The 20,782-nt window shown below is 40.8% G+C and overlaps 1 protein-coding gene across 10 annotated transcripts in view; it reads right to left on the bottom strand.

The window, feature by feature from the left end:
• The window catches only part of PITPNM2 (phosphatidylinositol transfer protein membrane associated 2), a 428,296-nt gene that overhangs the window by 122,316 nt on the left and 285,198 nt on the right, over window positions 1-20,782 (bottom strand). For 9 of the 10 annotated variants that reach the window (XM_082258328.1, XM_082258333.1, XM_082258336.1 and 6 more), the window contains exons 8-9: window positions 16,870-16,974; window positions 12,559-12,626 (exon numbers count right to left, since the gene is read on the bottom strand). In XM_082258328.1, coding sequence (XP_082114454.1) covers window positions 12,559-12,626; window positions 16,870-16,974 — 173 coding nt within the window. The remainder of the gene's footprint in view (window positions 1-12,558; window positions 12,627-16,869; window positions 16,975-20,782) is intronic. The other variant, XM_082258331.1, reaches the window with a different exon arrangement.

Raw genomic sequence — 20,782 nt, 5'->3', positions numbered from 1 at the left:
AAGGTGGTAATAAAAATCACTAAGTGCCTTATCTGCATTAAATTCTCAGAACCTGTGTAATTATTATATGTCCAGGTTAAGGCTACGTTCATATGTTGGCGTAGCGGATCGTGGGCAGAAACACTGCGATTCTGCCCGCGATCCGGAAATCATTGCAAATCGCGGGATGCCTGTGCATTGCCGTTGTTTACAATGGCACCCCAAACGCTGTGCGATGTTGCCACGATTTCCGCCTGCCAACATCGCGCAAACAAAATCGCGGGTCGCATGACACCCCAAAGAAGCTCTTGTACCTTTTTTGGGCATCATGCGACCCGATTTTGTTTGCGCAATGTTACCGCGATTCGGCAGGCGGAAATCGCGGCAACATCAATGATTCTGCCCGCGGTCCGCTACGCTAACATGTGAATGTAGCCTTAAAGGGATGAGGTGGCAACCCTACCATGCACAGCTGCATCAGATTTTACACTCTTCAGTTTTAGTAAATCAACCCCAATGTATGTCTAAAAAAATAACTGAAAAGGCTAAATACACACACACACATTATTGTCACAAAATAAGTGGCAAACCTATAAAAAAAAACTTTAACACCAAAATATTAAAATGTGTTATATATATTATTGTATACAATCTGTATTGCTTAGCCCCAAGCAAATGCACATGCTTTAATAGAAGCTATAAAGAAATCTTAATTTTACAATTGAGATTATTGTAACATTGTTTCATGCCAGGAGTTAGTTTGATAACTATTTCACTACTTCAAACAGAAAACACCGCAATCTGACCTAGAGAAGCCACACCCTACTGTACTTACGGCAACCAAAACTGTGGAAGTTGTAATGACATTTGTGAGAGTGACAGTTGGGGTGCCAGGATTGACTTGTGCATGGAGTACAGCAGTGTGCCTCTGCACAGAAAAGCACAAACACAACTCAGTCTCCATAGAATAGTCTGGAAACAAGAACTGCAGATATAAAACAAAAGGGTCAAATGGAAAAACACACACACACACTAGGTGGTAAAGTCTTTGGTTTTGAGTAGATAGGTGTTGTTTTTTGCATTTGATATGCTTTCTAAATGGGTTAGAAGTGCACATCAAGTACAGGACAACAGATTCGTATTTCAGTGGTGCAGCATAGATTACATTTCTAAGGCTGCTTTTGACCTGCTTGCTTGGGTTTCTTTGGATACAGCAGGTCCGATTGGGATATTCACACTGCAGGCAAAGCAGGTCAAACTAGTTTTTTTTCTGCATTTTGAGTTTGAATGCATGTTTTGGATTGCAAACAAGATCTTAATAAATTGAAAAGAGAACGCTACCAAGCCTTGAGTTCGACTCCAGTTTCAGGTAGAAAAGAGAAGGGTTAGACCCCCCCCTGTCAAGTTTTAGGGTGCACTCACACTGGCAGTTTTAACTGTGCCTGGGCATGGTTCATTCCCTTTGTCCAGTTCATTTGTTTAGAGTGAGTGCTCCAAACTGTACCCTGGACTACTTTGTAGAGGTGGTTCCAAGCATGGTTCACTTGTGGCACAGAACGGTTCACTTCAATGTGAATGCAAAACATGCCTGAAATGCATATAACTCTCCATAGATCAATGAGCACAGAAGCAGAGATCCCTGGGGGGGTCCCCACTCCCCTACTGTTTTTTTTCTCTTAAACAAATGTGTCCCCAGGCAATCAAACTCAAGCTTGGTTTAGTTAAACTGTGCCAACCAGACTACAGTGATCCCTGCTTCTGTGCTCAGTCATCTGTGGGAGTTCTGTGTTCTGGCATGGTTTGTACTCGCATTCAAGTAAACCGTACCAGACCACAAGTGAACTGTGCCCAGTACCACCTCTTCAAAGTGGTTCCAGGCATGGTCCACCTAACCGTTTCAAGGAACTGTTCTGAACACCCACACTACACAAACAAACCAGACCAATGCACTGAACCAATGGGAAAATTGGGAGGGGGGTCAAATGAACTCTGGCACAGATTAGTTCAACCTTGTCCAGTGTGAGTGCACCCTTAAAATTATGTTTTCTAGACCTTTCCCACCAAATAAAAAAAATGTTACACCTCTTGTACAGTCGGATACCCATTATATAGGAATCTTTCCAATGAGGCCACTGACTCCTTCCATACTTCATTAAAAAAAAAAAGTTTTAATTAGAATTGGGCTTTCAAAAAGAACAATAATATCTGACTGGCTGCTGAAGATGACATTGGTTCCCCTCCCCCGAGAACATGAAAAAGGAGTGAAATGTGACTTCACAGCATATTATATATGTGAGAGCTTCTCTCAGCACCTCTCCTAGTAGTGATGACACAGCTTGCATTTTATGTTACCCAGCTAAACCTACATTCAGCGAACAAATCTGCAAACGTTCTCTGCTCGCTTTCCTCAGGCTAGTGAAGTATTAAACAGAAAAAGGAGGGAAAGAGACATCAGATGAATGCAAAATATGCTGCTTTTCATGTGAAAGGAGAAATTAATCCTCTGTGAAGTCACACTACTGGGACATTCATGATGGATTCCTCTGCGGCTTTATCAATATTGCATTATAAATAAACCCACATTTAGTTGTGCAGCCGGGTAGTCTAAGTCCATTAATGTCCACAAGCCATTAGAGGGAAGTAGAACCCCCCCCCCCCCCCCCCCCCACAGATGAGACCGATAAAGACAGGACAGTACTGTGTATTCCTGGAGATGAATACTAACAAGTGTTAAAGTTGTAAATAGCAGGGATGGGCCAAAACATGGCCGTGCCTCTGGCAAAAAGACTTATAGGGTGTTGTGTGTATATATATATATCTATATATCTATATAGATATATATATATATATATATATATATATATATATATATCATACATACTATGCAAATGCCTTAGGGAGCATTTACTATGTGTGTGTGTGTGTGCATATATATGTATATATATATATATATATATATATATATATATATATATACACAGTGGGTACGGAAAGTATTCAGACCCCCTTAAATTTTTCACTCTTTGTTATATTGCAGCCATTTGCTAAAATCATTTAGGTTCATTCTTCTTCCTCATGAATGTACACATAGCACCCCATACTGACAGAAAAACACAGAATTGTTGACATTGTTGCAGATTTATTAAAAAAGAAAAACTGAAATATCACATGGTCCTAAGTATTCAGACCCTTTGCTCAGTATTTAGTAGAAGCCCCCTTTTGATCTAATACAGCCAGGAGTCTTTTTGGGAAAGATGCAACAAGTCTTTCACACCTGGATTTGGGGATCCTCTGCCATTCCTCCTTGCAGATCCTCTCCAGTTCTGTCAGGTTGGATGGTAAACGTTGGTGGACAGCCATTTTTAGGTCTCTCCAGAGATGCTCAGTTGGGTTTAAGTCAGGGCTCTGGCTGGGCCATTCAAGAACAGTCACGGAGTTGTTGTGAAGCCACTCCTTAGTTATTTTAGCTGTGTGCTTAGGGTCATTGTCTTGTTGGAAGGTAAACCTTCGGCCCAGTCTGAGGTCCAGAGCACTCTGGAGAAGGTTTTTGTCCAGGATATCCCTGTACTTGGCCGCATTCATCTTTCCCTCGATTGCAACCAGTCGTCCTGTCCCTGCAGCTGAAAAACACCCCCACAGCATGATGCTGCCACCACCATGCTTCACTGTTGGGACTGTATTGGACAGGTGATGAGCAGTGCCTGGTTTTCTCCACACATACCGCTTACAATTAAGGCCAAAAAGTTCTATTTTGGTCTCATCAGACCAGAGAATCTTATTTCTCACCATCTTGGAGTCCTTCAGGTGTTTTTTAGCAAACTCCATGCGGGCTTTCATGTGTCTTACACTGAGGAGAGGCTTCCGTCGGGCTCTGCCATAAAGCCCCGACTGGTGGAGGGCTGCAGTGATGGTTGACTTTCTACAACTTTCTCCCATCTCCTGACTGCATCTCTGGAGCTCATGCACAGTGATTTTTGGGTTCTTCTTTACCTCTCTCACCAAGGCTCTTCTCCCCCGATAGCTCAGTTTGGCCGGACGGCCAGCTCTAGGAAGGGTTCTGGTCGTCCCAAACGTCTTCCATTTGAGGATTATGGAGGCCACTGTGCTCTTAGGAACCTTAAGTGCAGCAGAAATCTTTTTGTAACCTTGGCCAGATCTGTGCCTTGCCACAATTCTGTCTCTGAGCTCTTCAGGCAGTTCCTTTGACCTCATGATTCTCATTTGCTCTGACATGCATTGTGATCTGGAAGGTCTTATATAGACAGGTGTGTGGCTTTCCTAATCAAGTCCAATCAGTAAAATCAAACACAGCTGGACTCAAATGAAGGTGTAGAACCATATCAAGGATGATCAGAAGAAATGGAAAGCACCTGAGTTAAATATATGAGTGTCACAGCAAAGGGTCTGAATACTTAGGACCATGTGATATTTCAGTTTTTCTTTTTTAATAAATCTGCAACAATGTCAACAATTCTGTGTTTTTCTGTCAGTATGGGGTGCTATGTGTACATTCATGAGGAATGAAATGATTTTAGCAAATGGCTGCAATATAACAAAGAGTGAAAAATTTAAGGGGGTCTGAATACTTTCCGTACCCACTGTATATACACACATACATACATACATATCTCAAGAACAATTTCCAAAAGTTTGACAAAACTGAGTTCGATAGAACACTTGTTTAGCTTCATTACATGAAAGTAAGGTTAATAATATAATTTAGATTACAAAATCTTCAGTTTTACTCAAATTAGTTGATGCAAAAATAAATACACCCCAAAACAAAAATGACTAAATCTAGTATTTTGTATGACCTCCATGATTTGCAAGGACAGCACCAAGTCTTCTAGGCATTGAATAAACAAGTTGGCGGCATATTGCAATATCTATCTTTTACCATTCTTCAAGAACGGCCTCTCTTTTATAGCCTTGATGCTGGATGGAGAGTGATGCTCAACTTTTCTCTTCAGAATTCCCATAGGTGTCCGATTGGGTTCAGATCAGGAGACATACTAGGCCACTGAATTACTTTCACCCTGTTCTTTTTCAGAAATGCAACAGTGTCCTTAGTGTGTTTTGGATCATTGTCATGTTGGAAAAGTTCACGACGACCAAGGGCACAGAGTGATGGTAGCATCTTCTCTTTCAGTAAAGAGCAGTACACTTCTGTGAATTAATGATACCATCAATGAAATGCAGTTCCCTGAGACCAGCAGCACTCATGCAGCCCCCTAGGAAGATACTGCCACCACCATATTTCACTGTAGGCACCATGCCTTTTTCTTTGTACTCCTCGCCTTTGCGATTCCATACAGTTTTGAAGCCATCAGTTCCAAAAACTTTTATCTTGGTCTCATCACTCCAGAGTACAGAGTCCCAGTAGTCTTCTTTTTTAGCATGGGCCCTGGCAAATTCTAGGAGTGCTTTTTTGTGCATTGGCTTTAGGAGAGACTTCCTTTGTGGATGACACCCATGCATGCCATTCCTCTGCAGTATACACCATATTGTGTCATGGGAAACAATCACCCCAGTTTGACTTTCTACTGGTTTAGCTAACTGCAGTGAACTTGCATGGCGATTTTCTTCAACCTTTCTCATCACAAGATGCTCCTGTCGAGGTGTTAACTTCCGTGGACGGCCTAGACATCTCTGTGAGATGTTTGCAGTTCCATCTTTGTATCACTTTTGCTACAGTATTCTGACTGATATATAAAGCTTTGCTGATCTTCTTGTAGCCTTCACCTTTCTTGTGTAAACAAACTATTTTCTTTCTCAGGCCTTGTGACATTTCTCTTCCATGTGGTGCCATTGCTGACAGCATTAAATGGGAAGGGATTTTCTTTGTTAAGTAATGCCCTTTTCTAATCAACTGTCTGCTGAACACCTGTTTAATGAATAATTAGACTCACCTGTAGTGAAGTTCTTGTTAATTAGGATTTTGTTATCTAATATTTAGCTTTGCTCCTGAGACTTTTATTGGGGTGTATTTATTTTTGCAACATGGACTTGAATGAATTTGTTAGGAAACATACTTTATATATGCAAATTAACAAATCTTGGTTGCAACGTTGCAATCAATGGGCCACATTTGTGGGAGTATTTCGATCTATAGTGTTCCATAGAAAATCTCGATTCTGAAAGGAATGTAAAGGTTTTCTGCCAAATCTAAGTAAATGTCTCCTGCGCTTAAATGTTGCGAGAAATCCAAAGAGGTATTGGCTAGAAAGTTGGCATCAAAAGTCTTGCTGCACCTCTCAGGATGATGGATATCCACACAAACTGAAAACATAAAAAACAAGAGAAGGGCGCACCAACCTAGTGCAATACCATTAAAAGTTTATTGGAAATGGTTAAACGTCACAATATATATTATACTCACAAAAGTATGCTGTGTATAAGCTTAGAACCAAAGAATTCCTTCAGCTATCCAGAGACCTCAGGACCATATTCCTTAATAGTGTCAAACAAGCGAACTTGAAACTGTAAATATAGATAGGGGTAACGCGTTTCAAGGGAGGAACCTCTTCCTCAGAGCCATTGGAGTTAGCCCTATACCTATGGACAGTTCCAAGTTCGCTTGTTACTATTAAGGAATATGGTCCTGAGGTCTCTGGATAGCCGAAGGAATTCTTTGGTTCTATGCTTATACACAGCATACTTTTGTGAGTATAATGTATGTTGTGACTTTTAACCATTTTCAATAAACTTGTTATGGTATTGCACTAGGTCGGTGCCCCCTTCTCTTGTTTTTTTATGTTTTCTGGCAAATCTGTTGGGGTGTACTCATTTATGCTATGCACTGTATATATATATATATATATATATATATATATATATATATATACACCCACACACACACACACTATAAATATAAAACACAGATGAACAATGAAAAAGGCTAAAAACCTCTGTTTGTTCACTACCTGTCACCCCTTGGGGAAAAATTTAATTTGGATTCACTTCCTGTCTGCGTTATTTTACCTGCAACAGGAAGTGTTAAAATTTCATCTGTGGGGTCACAGGCAGCAATAAAATCCTGAAAGTATTTCTAACCCTTTCTTATTTTATCCAAAACTAAAAAAAGGCTACTACTTCAAAGTTAGAATAGAACTCCAGGTTACACCTAATAAGCTTTAAAACTGCACCCCCCCCAACATCTATGTTAACGAACATGTGTAAGAAAAAAAGTATATATCCTTCCCTTTTTTCAGGCCGCTCCTGTCCAGTCATGTAATTCAGCTCCCCTGTGTCAGCCAGCGCAGCTGCAGGGGAGAGGAGGGGGTGTTGGCAATAGATATGCTATTGAAGCCTATGAGTGACGTCACCACTCTAGGCTTTGCTAGCGGTTGTCAGAGCGCTCTCTCCTCTCCCCTGCAGCAATGCAGGGGGAGATCATGTGACCAGACCAGAGCGCCTGAAAATATGTGAATTAGGCCTTATAATTGAAAGTTAAAGAAAATCCTAAAGTTTGAGTGGTCACTAGAACAGTAATAGAAGGGAAAAATTTCACTATGCATTCTAGTTCTGTTGACAACCTTTGGAGGGATTGCTTCTTAATCCCTGTATTCACTATAGGACAGGAAGCACAAATAAATCTCCCCAATTGGAAAAAGATGGTTCAAAATATTGATAGAGGTTATAACCATCCTTTGCATTATCCAAAATGTAAAAAAAAAAAAAAAAAAAAAAAAAAAAAAGGTATTGCCTTTAGTTCTACTTTAGGAATCTATGTGGATTAGGCCAGAAAGGCTTAAAATTCACTAATGCATACAGGCTTGCCAGGTGATAGAGCAGTCAGGGTGAGACTTCTGCATAGCCAGCATAGCCCATAGCTGCAAGAAGAGGAATACACTCACAAATCATCTATCTGTCAGAAACATAACCATGTAAAATAAAAGGTCTGATACTGCCTTGTCTGGCAAAGCAATTGAGCTGGGTCATTGTTGTTCTACAATATTTTACTGTCTGTCCTTATACTCTGCTAGCAAAATAACAGATGAAAGTCTATTCTGCTCTTCTTGAGGGTGATGTCTTTTTCAGCCTTTCTACGTTTCTAAGGCATCTGATCTTGTTGGTGTGATACCAAAATGAACCAATCGTCGGGGTAGAAGTAGAGTAGTACAAGAACCTTGTCTTTGTCCTAGGTGGCAAGCAGTATGGATCTGTCTCTAGAAAGTAACAAGCTCAGGAGCACTATACAGTAAACCCCCCTCCATCGCGGGGGTTACGTTCCGGACCCACCCGTGAAAAGTGAAAATCCGCGAAATAGAAATACCCTATTTAAATACACTCTAGGCATGTTTTTATAACTTTCACTGTACTTTTAAAAGCATTTTAAGGTCTTTAAACACAATTTTAAAACAATAGAAACACATTTAAACACATAAAAGATACTGAGAGACCGAGCAAGAGTAATGGAAAACACAAAAATATTTAATTAACAATGATTTAATTAGTAAAATAATATTAATAGGTCTTACAGAAAAAAAACGAAATATACCGGGACCGCAAAAATTGAACCGCGATATAACGGGGTTTACTGTACCTCAGTGGTCCTGTTGTAAGTAGTTGGGTTCCAACTGACTTCACAAAAAGCACTACTAAGCACAATTTATTCAAATTATTTATTCTGATACACAAAAATACTAATATTTCTGTACTCCCAGGAAGTCATCTGAGTTTCCTTTTATACAGTAGAGTATGATTCTGAGTAGTAATTACCCAGAGGGCTGAGAAAACATAGCCAGTCTCTCTATGTATCCCTGTTAATCTTGAGAAAGCATGATCTTGACCAGATACAATACAAATACAAATAAATTGTTATTTTCCTATAACTGACTCTGATTCTCTCCAGAGAGAAACATAGTAATATGCTGTACTAGCTCAGATAACATTGTATAATTTTTGGTAAAATCCCACAAGTAAAGGTTAAAGCGGCTGTAAACCCTATGTTTTTTTTAAATAAAAAAGATGTTATACTTACCTGATCTGTGCAATGGTTTTGCACAGAACAGTCCCTTACCTCCTTTTCTGGTGTCCCTACTGCCCCCTGTGATGGACATTAAGACACATGCACTCCTAAGCCAGGCTGTGTGTGTCCATAGAGACACAGCGTGGCTCGGCCCACCCCCTCCTGACAGGATTTGATTGACAGCAGCAGGAGCGGCTGCCATCAGAGCCTCCTACGAGAACAGGAATTGTAAAGAAGAGCTACTGAAGACGGGACAGCACTGAATCAAGAGAAGACCCAGGTAAGTGTTGGCAGGGGGAGAGGTGCTTATGAAAGGTTTTTTTATACCTTAATGCAGAGAATGCAAAGGTAAAAAAAAACCTTTTGCCTTTATAGCCACTTTAAGATGGACATCTGTATTCCAGAACATTGCATGTCTCTTGGTGTGCTTGATTACTTATCTTCTGATCTAACATCTCATTCAGAACTTCCCTCTACTACTTTAGCAGAGTAAGAAAGGACTAAAGGCTCGTACACACTTGACAAAAATCGGAAGAAATATCCTCCGATTTTTCTCTCTCATGCTCAGCGGTCATAACCGTTTTTAGTTGACAGTGCATAATGTTCACGAAATTTATTGTCCAATTTTTTTTGGGACATTTGTACCTAGACTTCCGGTTCATCAGCAACTTCAAATCATGAGCGGTCTTGTGTATCCGATTTTTCGCGGACGTACTGCTTACACATTAAATGAAAATTGGTCGTGCTGGGGACGGACAATAAAAATTTTGGTGCTTGTCCCTCTGTTTTTTTCGTTAAAAATGTCGGCATTGGCTGCTGAAAGTTGTGTACACACTACCCGAAAATCGTACGATTTTACCTCGGACGGGAATTTTTGGCAGATTTTCTACTACTGTGTACCCCACTTAAGAAGGGACCAGCCAAACAATCAAAAACAAAGAAAACAAACAAATAGATTTAATTTGATCCATTTGATTAATTGAATCCATGCATTTGAGGTGGATAAAGGACTATTGTATTCTGACAGTGTAACTTCTCCACTGCCAGAATACAGTAATCAGTGCTTCAATTGACTGGCTTGAGAGGTGTTGATCATTAGGTTGACTCATCTTGAATGGGACTGGCCATAGATGGATCATATTTTGGATAGTTCCTGCTGAACTGGCCAAATTTCAATCCATCTATGGTCAGCTTAAGGGTAGCTATAACTGGTGTTTAGGACTGGCAAATAACTCAAGAATTAAGGAGGTGAAAAGGTAAAGATGTGCCAGTCTCGCAACATGCCTAGACTACCTGCATGATTCAGACAAAATGGCCTAGCTGCACATGAGCCAAAAAACACATACTTGTCTTCCCTACATGGAGAGCATTGGATTGAATGTGGCTTGTGCAGAAACAAATGTGATTTAAAATGTCTTATTATTAGGGAAGTACTACAGGGTTTAATCTTTGTACAATGTCACAGGCTGGGAACAGGCCATATATGGCCAGACTTAGTTTTTAATTAGTGCCTAGTGTAAGCTTTTTGTTGCATATTTTCACTTGAAATTAAGCAATGAGAACAATGCATTAAACATTCTTTAACAAAAATAAAAACTTACTTTACTATTGCCAGTCAATGATTTTACAATACATTGATTTTTGGTATCATGAACTTGCGCTGGTAGTTCTTTGTGCTGGAATTTTGGCACTGAACAAGTGTAAAATGTGCCCCTACATACTCTGCCCGTAACGTTAACCGAACTCTAAAACTTGACCCAAAGCCTACAAACCTTATATCTATCTCTATACTGTATTCCATATTCCCCTGAGCTTCTTCTGCGAATTGTTCTGGGAGCCCTTATTCTGTGTCCTGAAATGTGCCATTCATCCATCCCAACCGGGATCTCTCCTAAAGAGTGCAGCCAGGCCTCCATATCTGAGGTCTTACCTGTTGGTAAGCAGTTTGGGAGTTGGGTGCACACCTGGGTGTGAAGTGGCATATGGTTACATAAGAAGATTGGGGCAATATACACATTTCCTTCAAGAAATTTCTTGCACGGTTTACTTTTTATTTGGACTGATTTTGCACTGTGAACTTTATTCAATTATTATCATTGGACACTTTTTGATGACCTGATTTTCACAATATGATTTTTAAGCAATATCCCTTTGCTAATGGGTTTAATATTAATCTATTAGCACTTTGTTTGACACCACAAAACAATTATTTTGTTTATTTTCTAAAAGTCGTCAGCAGTTGGAGCCTCTTTATTTCTATATTCATTTTTTTTTACATGTTTCATTTAATCCTCCTTAAAAAATCAGCAGCATCAGATGGGGAAAGCATATATTTTAGCACATAGTTATATCGCACATATCCATCTCAAGCATCCACATGCTGCTCCTATAAGGTTTCTCGTGAACTTCTTTACAAAAGGATATCATGAAAAGTATTAGTCTTAAGCACAATTGTCTCATATAAAGATTTCCAGATCCTAAGGAATTGTAACCATAGCAGCTACAGCTATTTTAGTTTGTAGTTTGTTCCCTTCCTGAAACTTGTACATTAAATTGATATTAACCACTCAGCATTTTAAGCACATAAAGCAGCTTTGTCTCCCTACACTACCTGCTTAAACAGAAACGCACAACTCCATAGCTTAAGATGGCAAGGATCTCCCCTGCTCCCCCCTTCCTTCTCCAAGCTAAAAGACTGGCTGGAGACTGCACTGTCCAATTTTACCTGAAGATAGGAAGTACAGGGAAGCACCACTGAGACAGCAAAAGCCAGCAGCATTGAAAGCATTCACAATCTTGAAGATTGGTGCTTTGAACTTTTCATTTCATAAACTTTTTCCATTTTTGTGAACTTTTGTGAGGATGGTAGACTGACCATCTTATATATCTGGATTTGCACTCTTTCCGCAGTGTACTCCTTCCCTCCCAAGCCATTGCACCCGTCACACTGACAAGTGCAAGGCCAAAACGCTTTGTACTAGGGGTGCGCTTACTGTTGATTGACAGCGCATTGGAAGTAAGGGGATCCATAGCCACTATAAAAATTTTACTAAACCCACAGCAGTAAAATCAGCCTGTATATGCAGCAAGGCATGTATGTTATACTCACTGTGGAGCCTAAGGGGTTAATCCTCTGCATTGTTTAAAAAGGCTGTTTGATCCTGTCTTTTATGATGCTCCCCTTATTTTACTGCCCCAATCCATCTACTGACAGAACAGAGCCCTAGGAGGCACTCTGCACATGCTCAATTTGGTGTGTATTGCTAGAAAGTTTTTTCTTGGGAGGGTGCATATGATCAGCACAGGGCCAATAAGCATTGTCCAGATAGAGGGGCAGGGGTCCTGCAGCCTCAAAAGACAGCCAGGGTAGAATGAACTCCTGCTACAAGCTTTACCCAGACACTGATAGAACTCACAATACTGCTATATACTGCTGATGAGAAATGTTATTTATTTAGCAGTTTAAATGTACTAAAATAATTGCATTTACATGTTCCGTGTAATGTGGGAGACCAGATATAGTGAATGCAGGGTCCTGGGTTCATTAACACTTATACACAATATTCAGTACCATCAAGCTCCTTTGTTACAAAGACTTCATCACATACCTCCATCATACTTAATCCTTCCACACTGGAACTGACAGTATATTCTGCTGTTTCATGATAGGAATCATCTAAAGGCAAAGAAAGCAACGGCATTACAGAAGACACTACAGTGGTCAAAGGTTATTACAGAAACAAAATTTGTCATGAACTTTCTAATATTTTCTTAATTATAATTACATTAATCTGTATACTACAGTATATAAACAAATACTACTAATTCACCTACTATTAGCACAGTGGCATCACACCTGTGGCTTAAAGTATCAGTACTCTATCCTGAAAAATCTTGCAATTACCACTTTCATATCACTTTATGTTAATGTTGTTGTTCACTAGCAGTCAGAAGGCCTACACCTAAACCTGCATAACTCACACATTAGTATTTAGCGCAGTCGGTTTTTAATCTTTTAACCTCTTTGATGCCAGAGCCGTTTTTGCTTTTTTTGCACACATTTAAAAAATAATTTTAGACCTTAACATATATTTCCTGAAAGCAGAGACCCTAGAAAATAAAACAGTGGTAGTTCCAATTTTTTTAAATCACATGATATTTGCACAACAGTTTATTAAGCACAAAATTTCAGGAAAAATGTAATGTTAAAGTGATTGTTAATTTTGTAGGAAAATAAAATGAAACTTTACAAACATGTTATACCTACCTGCTCTGTGCAGTAGTTTTGCAGGAGCAGCCCAGATCCTCCTCTTCTCTGATCCCTCTTTTGTGATCCTGGCCCCTTCCTCCTGTTCAGTGCCCCCACAGCAAGCAGCTTGCTATTGGGGCACCTGGGCCAAGTCACAGCTCCCTGTGTCCATTCATACATGGAGCCCATAGTATGCATTAAGATAAAAAAACCTTCTGACTTTACAACTCCTTTAATTTTAGGGCAAGAAAAAGTAATATTAACCAATTTTGGAAAAATATAATAGATGAGGTAGTGCCAAGTTAATAGATACCCAACTTGTCAAGCTTTACATTTGCGAGCATCCGTAAAATGACCCCAAACTTCAGTAGCCTTTATTTTTTTCCTAGGCGATGCCTTAAAGCCACTGCCCGTCATCAGTTTAGATTTCACCATGAATAATGGCCCTAGAATTATTGCTCTCACTCGGGGGTGTGCTGCAATATGTAACAATCCCAAGCAACATTTTAGTGGGTAGGCACCCCTGCCGGTTTGTTTATGCTCATGTGTACATGCATGCACGGGCAGAGCAGGTTTAAAATTGTTTGGGAGGGGTTTAGGTGCCTAATGTAACTTTATGTTTTGACTACGTTTTTCATTTCACTAAAAATATATTTATATCACATAGAGTACAAAATTGTGCTCGGTTAGCACAATTAACACGTACGAGTAAAGTGAACAGAAACCGGAAGTGACAGTTTACATGTCACTTCCGGGTTCATTTTAGCTTGGGAAGATCAACAAATGGATGTTTGCTGGTTTCACTCCCCTCCGAGACACCTGTCCTGCAGGTCCCAGGCTCACAGGTGGGGCAGAGTAGACCGGGGCAGGGAAGGGCACGCTGAGGGGGGTGTGGGTGTAGTGTTTATATGGGCAAACTCTAGGGATCACAGAAAGCAATCCAGCAGCTGCACTCCTAGCAGACCGATTTCTTGAGAGAGCCTACAGTCGACTTGTGGAGTGTGGTGTGTGTGTAAAACCCCCCCACAGCCCCTGCTGCAAGCCATACGGCAGTAGCAATAGAAGGGTTGAGGTGTGCATACAGCTATTTTTTGAGTTGTATAAATCTTTACTAGATCACATTATTATTTTTTTTTTTTTTGGCCGTGTCCCAACAAGGGTGAGTTCCCTTCACTATTCTCTATCCTAGAGACACAATGAGAGGGAAAATTCCTCTGAGCCCCCGTTCACATGCAGGCGACGCGACCTCGGAGCGGCTGCCACGGACTTCATAACATTGAAGTCTATGGCGGTCGCCTCCTTGTCGCCCCAAAGAAGCTCCGGACCCTTTTTCTAGGTCGGAGCGACTTGTGTCGCCCCTATTAGAACGGGTCCGCAGCTTCCCTATGGGAGGCGACCTGCGGCGACCTGTGAGGCGACCAGGTCGCCTCACAGGTCGCCCTAGTGTGAACCGAGCCTAAAGCGAACAGATTTCCCAAAACAGGTGTCCCCATTTGAGAATATTCCTCTTGTTTTGAAGACAACTAAAAATGTTTGGATTGTCTGTCACTTTCTCTGAAATAATTGCCACCAAGATGAATAGAAGGATAAAGCTAACCAGTGGGGAGCAATAAAAAAAAGTGACAAAGGATTTATCCCTTCCATAATATAACCTAAACTAGAAAACAACTGTCTTACATACCCTTTAATTAACCACCTGCTCTTTAATGCTGTGAATGTCACGCAAGAAAAATAGTTCTAAGGCCTAAACATTTTTTTTTTTTTTTAACCTTAATTCATTCTTTACATTAAAGTAGAATTTTAGCCTAAAACTATTTCTAAATCTACTGGCAGCCACACTGTAGTCGAAGACTAACCTATCTAGCCCTGTAAAGAAGAAATAGCTATACATACCTTTTCTGAAGCCGGTCCAGTCCCACGCTAAGCTGTCAAGCGTCGGCTTCTGTGTGTGGGAGTGTGCAGAAGAGGCAGCCAACAATGGAAGCCCCATAGTAACTTTACGGAATGACGTCACTTCCCAGGCGTTTCCCAGCTGTTGGCGGCTGTCTCTTGCACACAGCATCAGCTGCTGGAGACTGGACCAGATTGGCTTTAGAAAAGGTATGTATAGCGATTTTTACTTTACAGGGTTAGATAGGTTAGTCTTAGAATGTGGCTGTGAGAAGATTTAGAGATAGTTTTAGGCTGAACTTCCACTTTAACCACTTCTGGACCGGAAGGATTTGCCCCCTTAATGACCAGGCCATTTTTTGCGTTTCGGCACTGCGTTATTTTAACGGACAATTGCGCAGTCGTGCAACGCTGTACCTAAATAAAATTTATGTCCTTTTTTTCCCAAAAATATAGCTTTTTCTTTTGGTGGTATTTGATCAACTCTGCGATTTTTATTTTTTGCGCTATAAACAAAAAAAGAGCGACACTTCTGAAAAAAAAAAACAATATTTTTCACATTCTGCTATATAACATTCCCCAAAAAAAAATTAAAATTTTTTAACATTTTAGGCCAATTTGTTTTCTGCTACATATTTTTGGTAAAAAAAAAAAAAAATCACAATAAGTGTATTTTGATTAATTTGCGCAAAAGTTATTGCGTCTATTAACTACAGGAAAGCTTTATGTCATTGTTTTTTTTTTTTACTAGTAATGGCGGCGATCTGCGATTTTTAGCTGGACTGCGACATTGCAGCGGACAGATTGGACCCCTAACTGACATTTTTGACACTTTTGGGGGGACCAGTGACATTACTACAGTAATCAGTGGACCCATTGATTGACGTCCCTGTTAGCCAATCACGGCGCGATCGCGCCTCCGGGAGTGAGATGGCGGCATCTAATGGCTATTGCACAAAATGACATAGGTACATGATTTTGCGCAATAGAGCCGACCTGCCACAGTAAGTGTACGTTAGGCAGTTGGCAAGTGGATAAAGGATCAGGATGCACACATTTGTTGAGATTTCTGCCCTTGAAATTCCAGATCCACCTACTTACTGCCACCACTACAAGTGCTTTTTTTGCTGATTTAATTTTTAAACTATGTGGAGTTCCTCAGGAAAAGTGAGAACCCTGCCGCAGCCACAGGTTGGGAGTAGAAGAGGAGAGACAGTGCTAGTAACCACAATCGGAAATGCTCTTGTTGAATTTCCTATAATGTAAACATTTGTGATTGCACCCACGGGCTCCTACTCAAAAACAAAACAGCATTTTGTTAAGGATGGCTTCTTTAATTAGCAAAGATGGTAGCCATATTAGTAAGAAAATGTAAACAGTGTTTAATAGCTTTCACTTGGAAAATAATGTAAGATAACAAGATAAATTAGGAGTATTTTCAAAACAAAACAATCCAGCATTTCATCGTTGTTAATAACTTATCAGCCCTGATTTCCTACCATGTCCATACACCCTGTTACAATTATTCAACCTACAGACTGAATGGGATTAGGAGACTAAACAATACAGATGTGAAATCAAAGCTTATAAAAAGGTTCCTGCACTTCTTTTTGGTGCGACTTCAATACGACTTGCATTGACTTCTTTTAACGAAATCGTATGCAAGCTGCGATGAAGTTGCACAGGGATGTCAGATTTAAAGTCGCGGCAGTGTGAACCCAGGCTTACTGTATGCCTTAGCTGTCATTGCAGTTCATACACATGGAAGTTTTACACTCACCTTGCAGTTCATCAGATTCAGCTGTCTCAATTTTGTCCATGAAGTCATTCGAGCTCCATTTTGTAATTTCTTTTGGTAGCACTTCCTCATTGTCTGACAAATCTTCTAAACACAAGGATGGCAAGTAAGAAAAAAGACAAAATAAAATATCTGGACATGCTTTTTAATGACAATGCCCTGAGAATACCCCAAGCAACCAGAACTCCACACAGTCAAGGCATGCTATAACTAAATCTCTAAGAAACCATTTTAGACTATAGCACTGTATACGGGCTGAGTAACTTGCATGCCTAAGCTCCTGGCTAAAGTTGCAGTTACAATGTATCTACAGCCACACACACAGGCATTGTCTTAAGCGACTGTTTCAGAAGACTGGGTTACACATTGCTATGTTCAGGTTATTGGACACAGGCAAACAGAACCGTAAGGATCACAATATAACCTTCATATAGCCTACTGACCATTATCCTCAATTTTTGCTAGTATCCTTAGGTGATGGATGCTCTTTTTCCAGTGGTTTTTGTTGCATCACCTGGCCCAGGAGGGTTTGGTACTCCAACATACTCTCGCTCCAGGCAGACTCAACTTAGACACTTCCAGATCACATAGACCTTCTGTCTCCAGGGACTATCTACCATTTTGCTTCCAAGTCGCAGGCTTTGACTGCCTGGCAGTTGAACCCCCCAGGTCCTGAGGGACAGTGGTTTATTGGATTTGGTTATCCCAACACTTCTCCATGCTAGTAAGCAGACTTTACAAATAATATATCATTGCACCTGGAAGGCTTACCTTGCATGGTGCGAGCAGGGAAATTTGCATCCCAGATGATACTCTGTAGGATGTATCCTGGCTTTTCCCTAGTTAGCATCTGGCCATGAGTACTCCCAAGGGCTTCATTTTCGACTTTGAATATCCTCCTCAAGCATCTTTTAGCCTCACATTTCCTGGTGAAAGCCTTTGTGCAGGGGGTTGCTCATTTAGCTCCTCCTAGATGCTCTCTGGTGATATCATGGGATCTCAGTCTGGTACCTATGTGTCTTTAATTGCCTCTCTTCAGACTTATCCCAGATTTCCCTTCATTGAGCTCATTCTCAAGGTGTTTTTTCTTGTCACCATCACTTCCGCTAGGTGAGTATCGGAATTTTTTTGGTATTGTCTTATAAGGAACTTATCCTGAGACCGAAGGCTTCTTTCTGCCCAAGGTGATTTCCTCCCATCACCTTAACCAGGATGTTGTCTTGCCATCTGTCCTGCTCCTAAGCACCCTAGAGAAGTATATCTTCACTGCTTGGATGTGGTACATGCTGTATGTGTTTTAACTCTTGGCTACTGCCTTCTTTAGCCTTTCGGATTCTCCTCAGCTGAGGATTCAGCTTTTTAAAAAGAGTGGTCTCTCCTGTGTTCTGTAAGTCATGAATAAGCGCTAGCAGCGTGAAACGCGTTGATTGTGTTTCCTTGCTCCCACAGTGTCTATTGTTGCTGTATTTGTCCTTTTAAAGATTACCAATAAAGTGAATGCAGTTTTCAAGTGTGCAGCCTTTTGGAACCCATTGCATTTGTTCCATATGAAAAAAACACAGACTTACTGGCTGGATCAACAGGTACAAATAAAGAAAAAAAAAAAAGAAACAGGATTCCCACTAAGAATGTACACTCCCTGGCCACTTGATTAGGTACACCTTACTAGTACTGGGTTGGGCCCCCTTTTGCCTTCAGAGCTGCCTAATTCTTCGTGGCATAGATTTAACAAGGTGTTGGATACATTTCTTCAGAGATTTTGGTCCATATTGACAAGACAGCATTATGCAGTTGCCGCAGATTTGTCGGCTGCACGTCTATAATTTGAATCTCCCCTTCCACCAGATCCCAAGGGTGCTCTATTGGATTGAGATCTAGTGACTGTGGAGGCCATTGGAGTACAGTGAACTCACTGACATCTTTCAGAAACCAGTTAGAGATGATTTGAGCTTTGTGACATGGTGCATTATCCTGCTGGAAGTAGCCACCAGAAGATTGATATACTGTAGTCAAAGGGATGGACATGGTCAGCAACCATACTCAGGTAGGCCATGGCATTTAAATGATGCTAAGGGGCCCAATGTGTGTCAAGAAAATATCCCCCACACCATTACACCACCAGCCTGAACAATTAATACAAGGCAAGATGGATCCATATTTTCATGCTGTTTATGCTAAATTCTGGCTCTACCATTTGAATGTCGCAGCTGAAATCGAGACTCAACAGACCAGGCAGTGTTTTTTCAATCTTCTGTTGTCCAATTTGAGTGAGCCTGTGTGAATTTTAGTCTCAGTTTCCTGTTCTTAGCTGACAGGAGTGGCAACCAGTGTGGTTTTCTGCTGCTGTAGCCCATCTGCTTCAAGGTTCGATGTGTTGTGTGTTCAGAGAGGGTATTGTGCATATCTTGGTTGCAACGAGTGGTTATTTGAGTTAAGTAGTAGAAATAGCTGGCAACACTGAACTCCTTGAAGTGTAGTTTATTCGTACATCAGAGTGGCAAGTAAAACAATAACGTTGACTTGTTGTCGTAGCTACAACTAAGGCTTCTGCCCAAAATGCTTCAGTGTTATGGTTTTACTTGTCACTCTGATGTACCAATTAACTACACTTCAAGGAGTTCAGTGTTGCTGGCTCTTTCTACTACTTATGGCGTTGGAGTGTGATGGGACACACCGAGCTCAGGCACCTGTGAATGGATCTTGTGTATAGATTGGGTTGTCCCTGCTGGGAGCACTGTTACCTTTCTATCTTCCATGTTGGTTATTTGAGTTACTGTTGCCTTTCTAACATCTTGAACCAGTCTGCCCATTCTCTTCTGACCTTTGATATCAACCAGGCATTTTCATCCACATATCTGCTGCTCACTGGATATTTTCTCTTTTTCAGACCATTCTCTGTAAACCCTAGAGATGGTTGTGCGTGAAAATCCCAGTAGATCAGCAGTTTTTAAAAAATACTCAGACCAGCCGTCTGGCACCAACAACCATGCCATGTTCAAAGTCACTTGAATCCCCTTTGTTCACCATTCTGATGCTTGGTTTGAACCTCAGCAAATCGTCTTTACCACGTCTAGATGCCTAAATGCACTGAGTTGCTGCCATGTGATTGGCTGATTAGCAATTTTTGTTACCAAGCAATTGAACAGGTGTACCTAATAAAGTGGTCATGGAGTGTAATGGAACTTTTGGTTTTGGGTTAAATACCGCTTTACATAGGGGTTTAGAGGAATGCTAGAACCCCATCAGCTTTTTTGTTATTTGTTTACCTGTTGCAGATTTTCCCTCACATTCTGTCTGGTAAAATATTGTACCCAGAACAAGTAATGGCAAATCTCTTAAATGGAGCCCCAGATAGCAGTAATACCTGACAGGGGTTATAAGCCTATCTACTCTAACAAAAATGTTAGAGTAGATAGGCTTATAACCTATACACTTAAAAGACTGGTAGCCCAAGCAGTCAGTCAGTAAAGACAGCCTTATTTAACTTTTTTTTTAATATTCTGCTGCAATTTTGGTCACTTTATCTGTAACATTACTACAGTATATATAGTGTAGTCCTTCCAATTTATTTTTAAATAAAAAATAAATACCTTGATCTCAGAAGCTGGCAGGGTCCATGCCCTCCTGTATCTCTTTCTGGGATTAGGTGCAGCTGGCTACCCAGCATGCACCTCCTGATCTCGCGCCTGCGCGGCAATGCAGCCGCGCAGCACTTCTTCCTCCTGACATCTTGCCATAGCAACTCCTCCTGTTCACGTCATTTCCAGTCGGGAAATAGCGAGAGATTTTGGGTATTAGGCGACTCCCATGGACTGCTGGGCTACATGACGCCGATATCCCAGGTGTCCATGGGAAGCACCTAATTACGTAATCGCCTAGGCGGAGGGAGCAATAA

This window comes from Pelophylax lessonae (assembly GCF_965119305.1).
Source record: "Pelophylax lessonae genome assembly, chromosome: 1".
NCBI classification, from domain to species: Eukaryota; Metazoa; Chordata; class Amphibia; order Anura; family Ranidae; genus Pelophylax; species Pelophylax lessonae.
The sequence above is the reverse complement of the archived record's forward strand: the minus strand, read 5'-3'. Positions and strand labels throughout refer to the sequence as shown.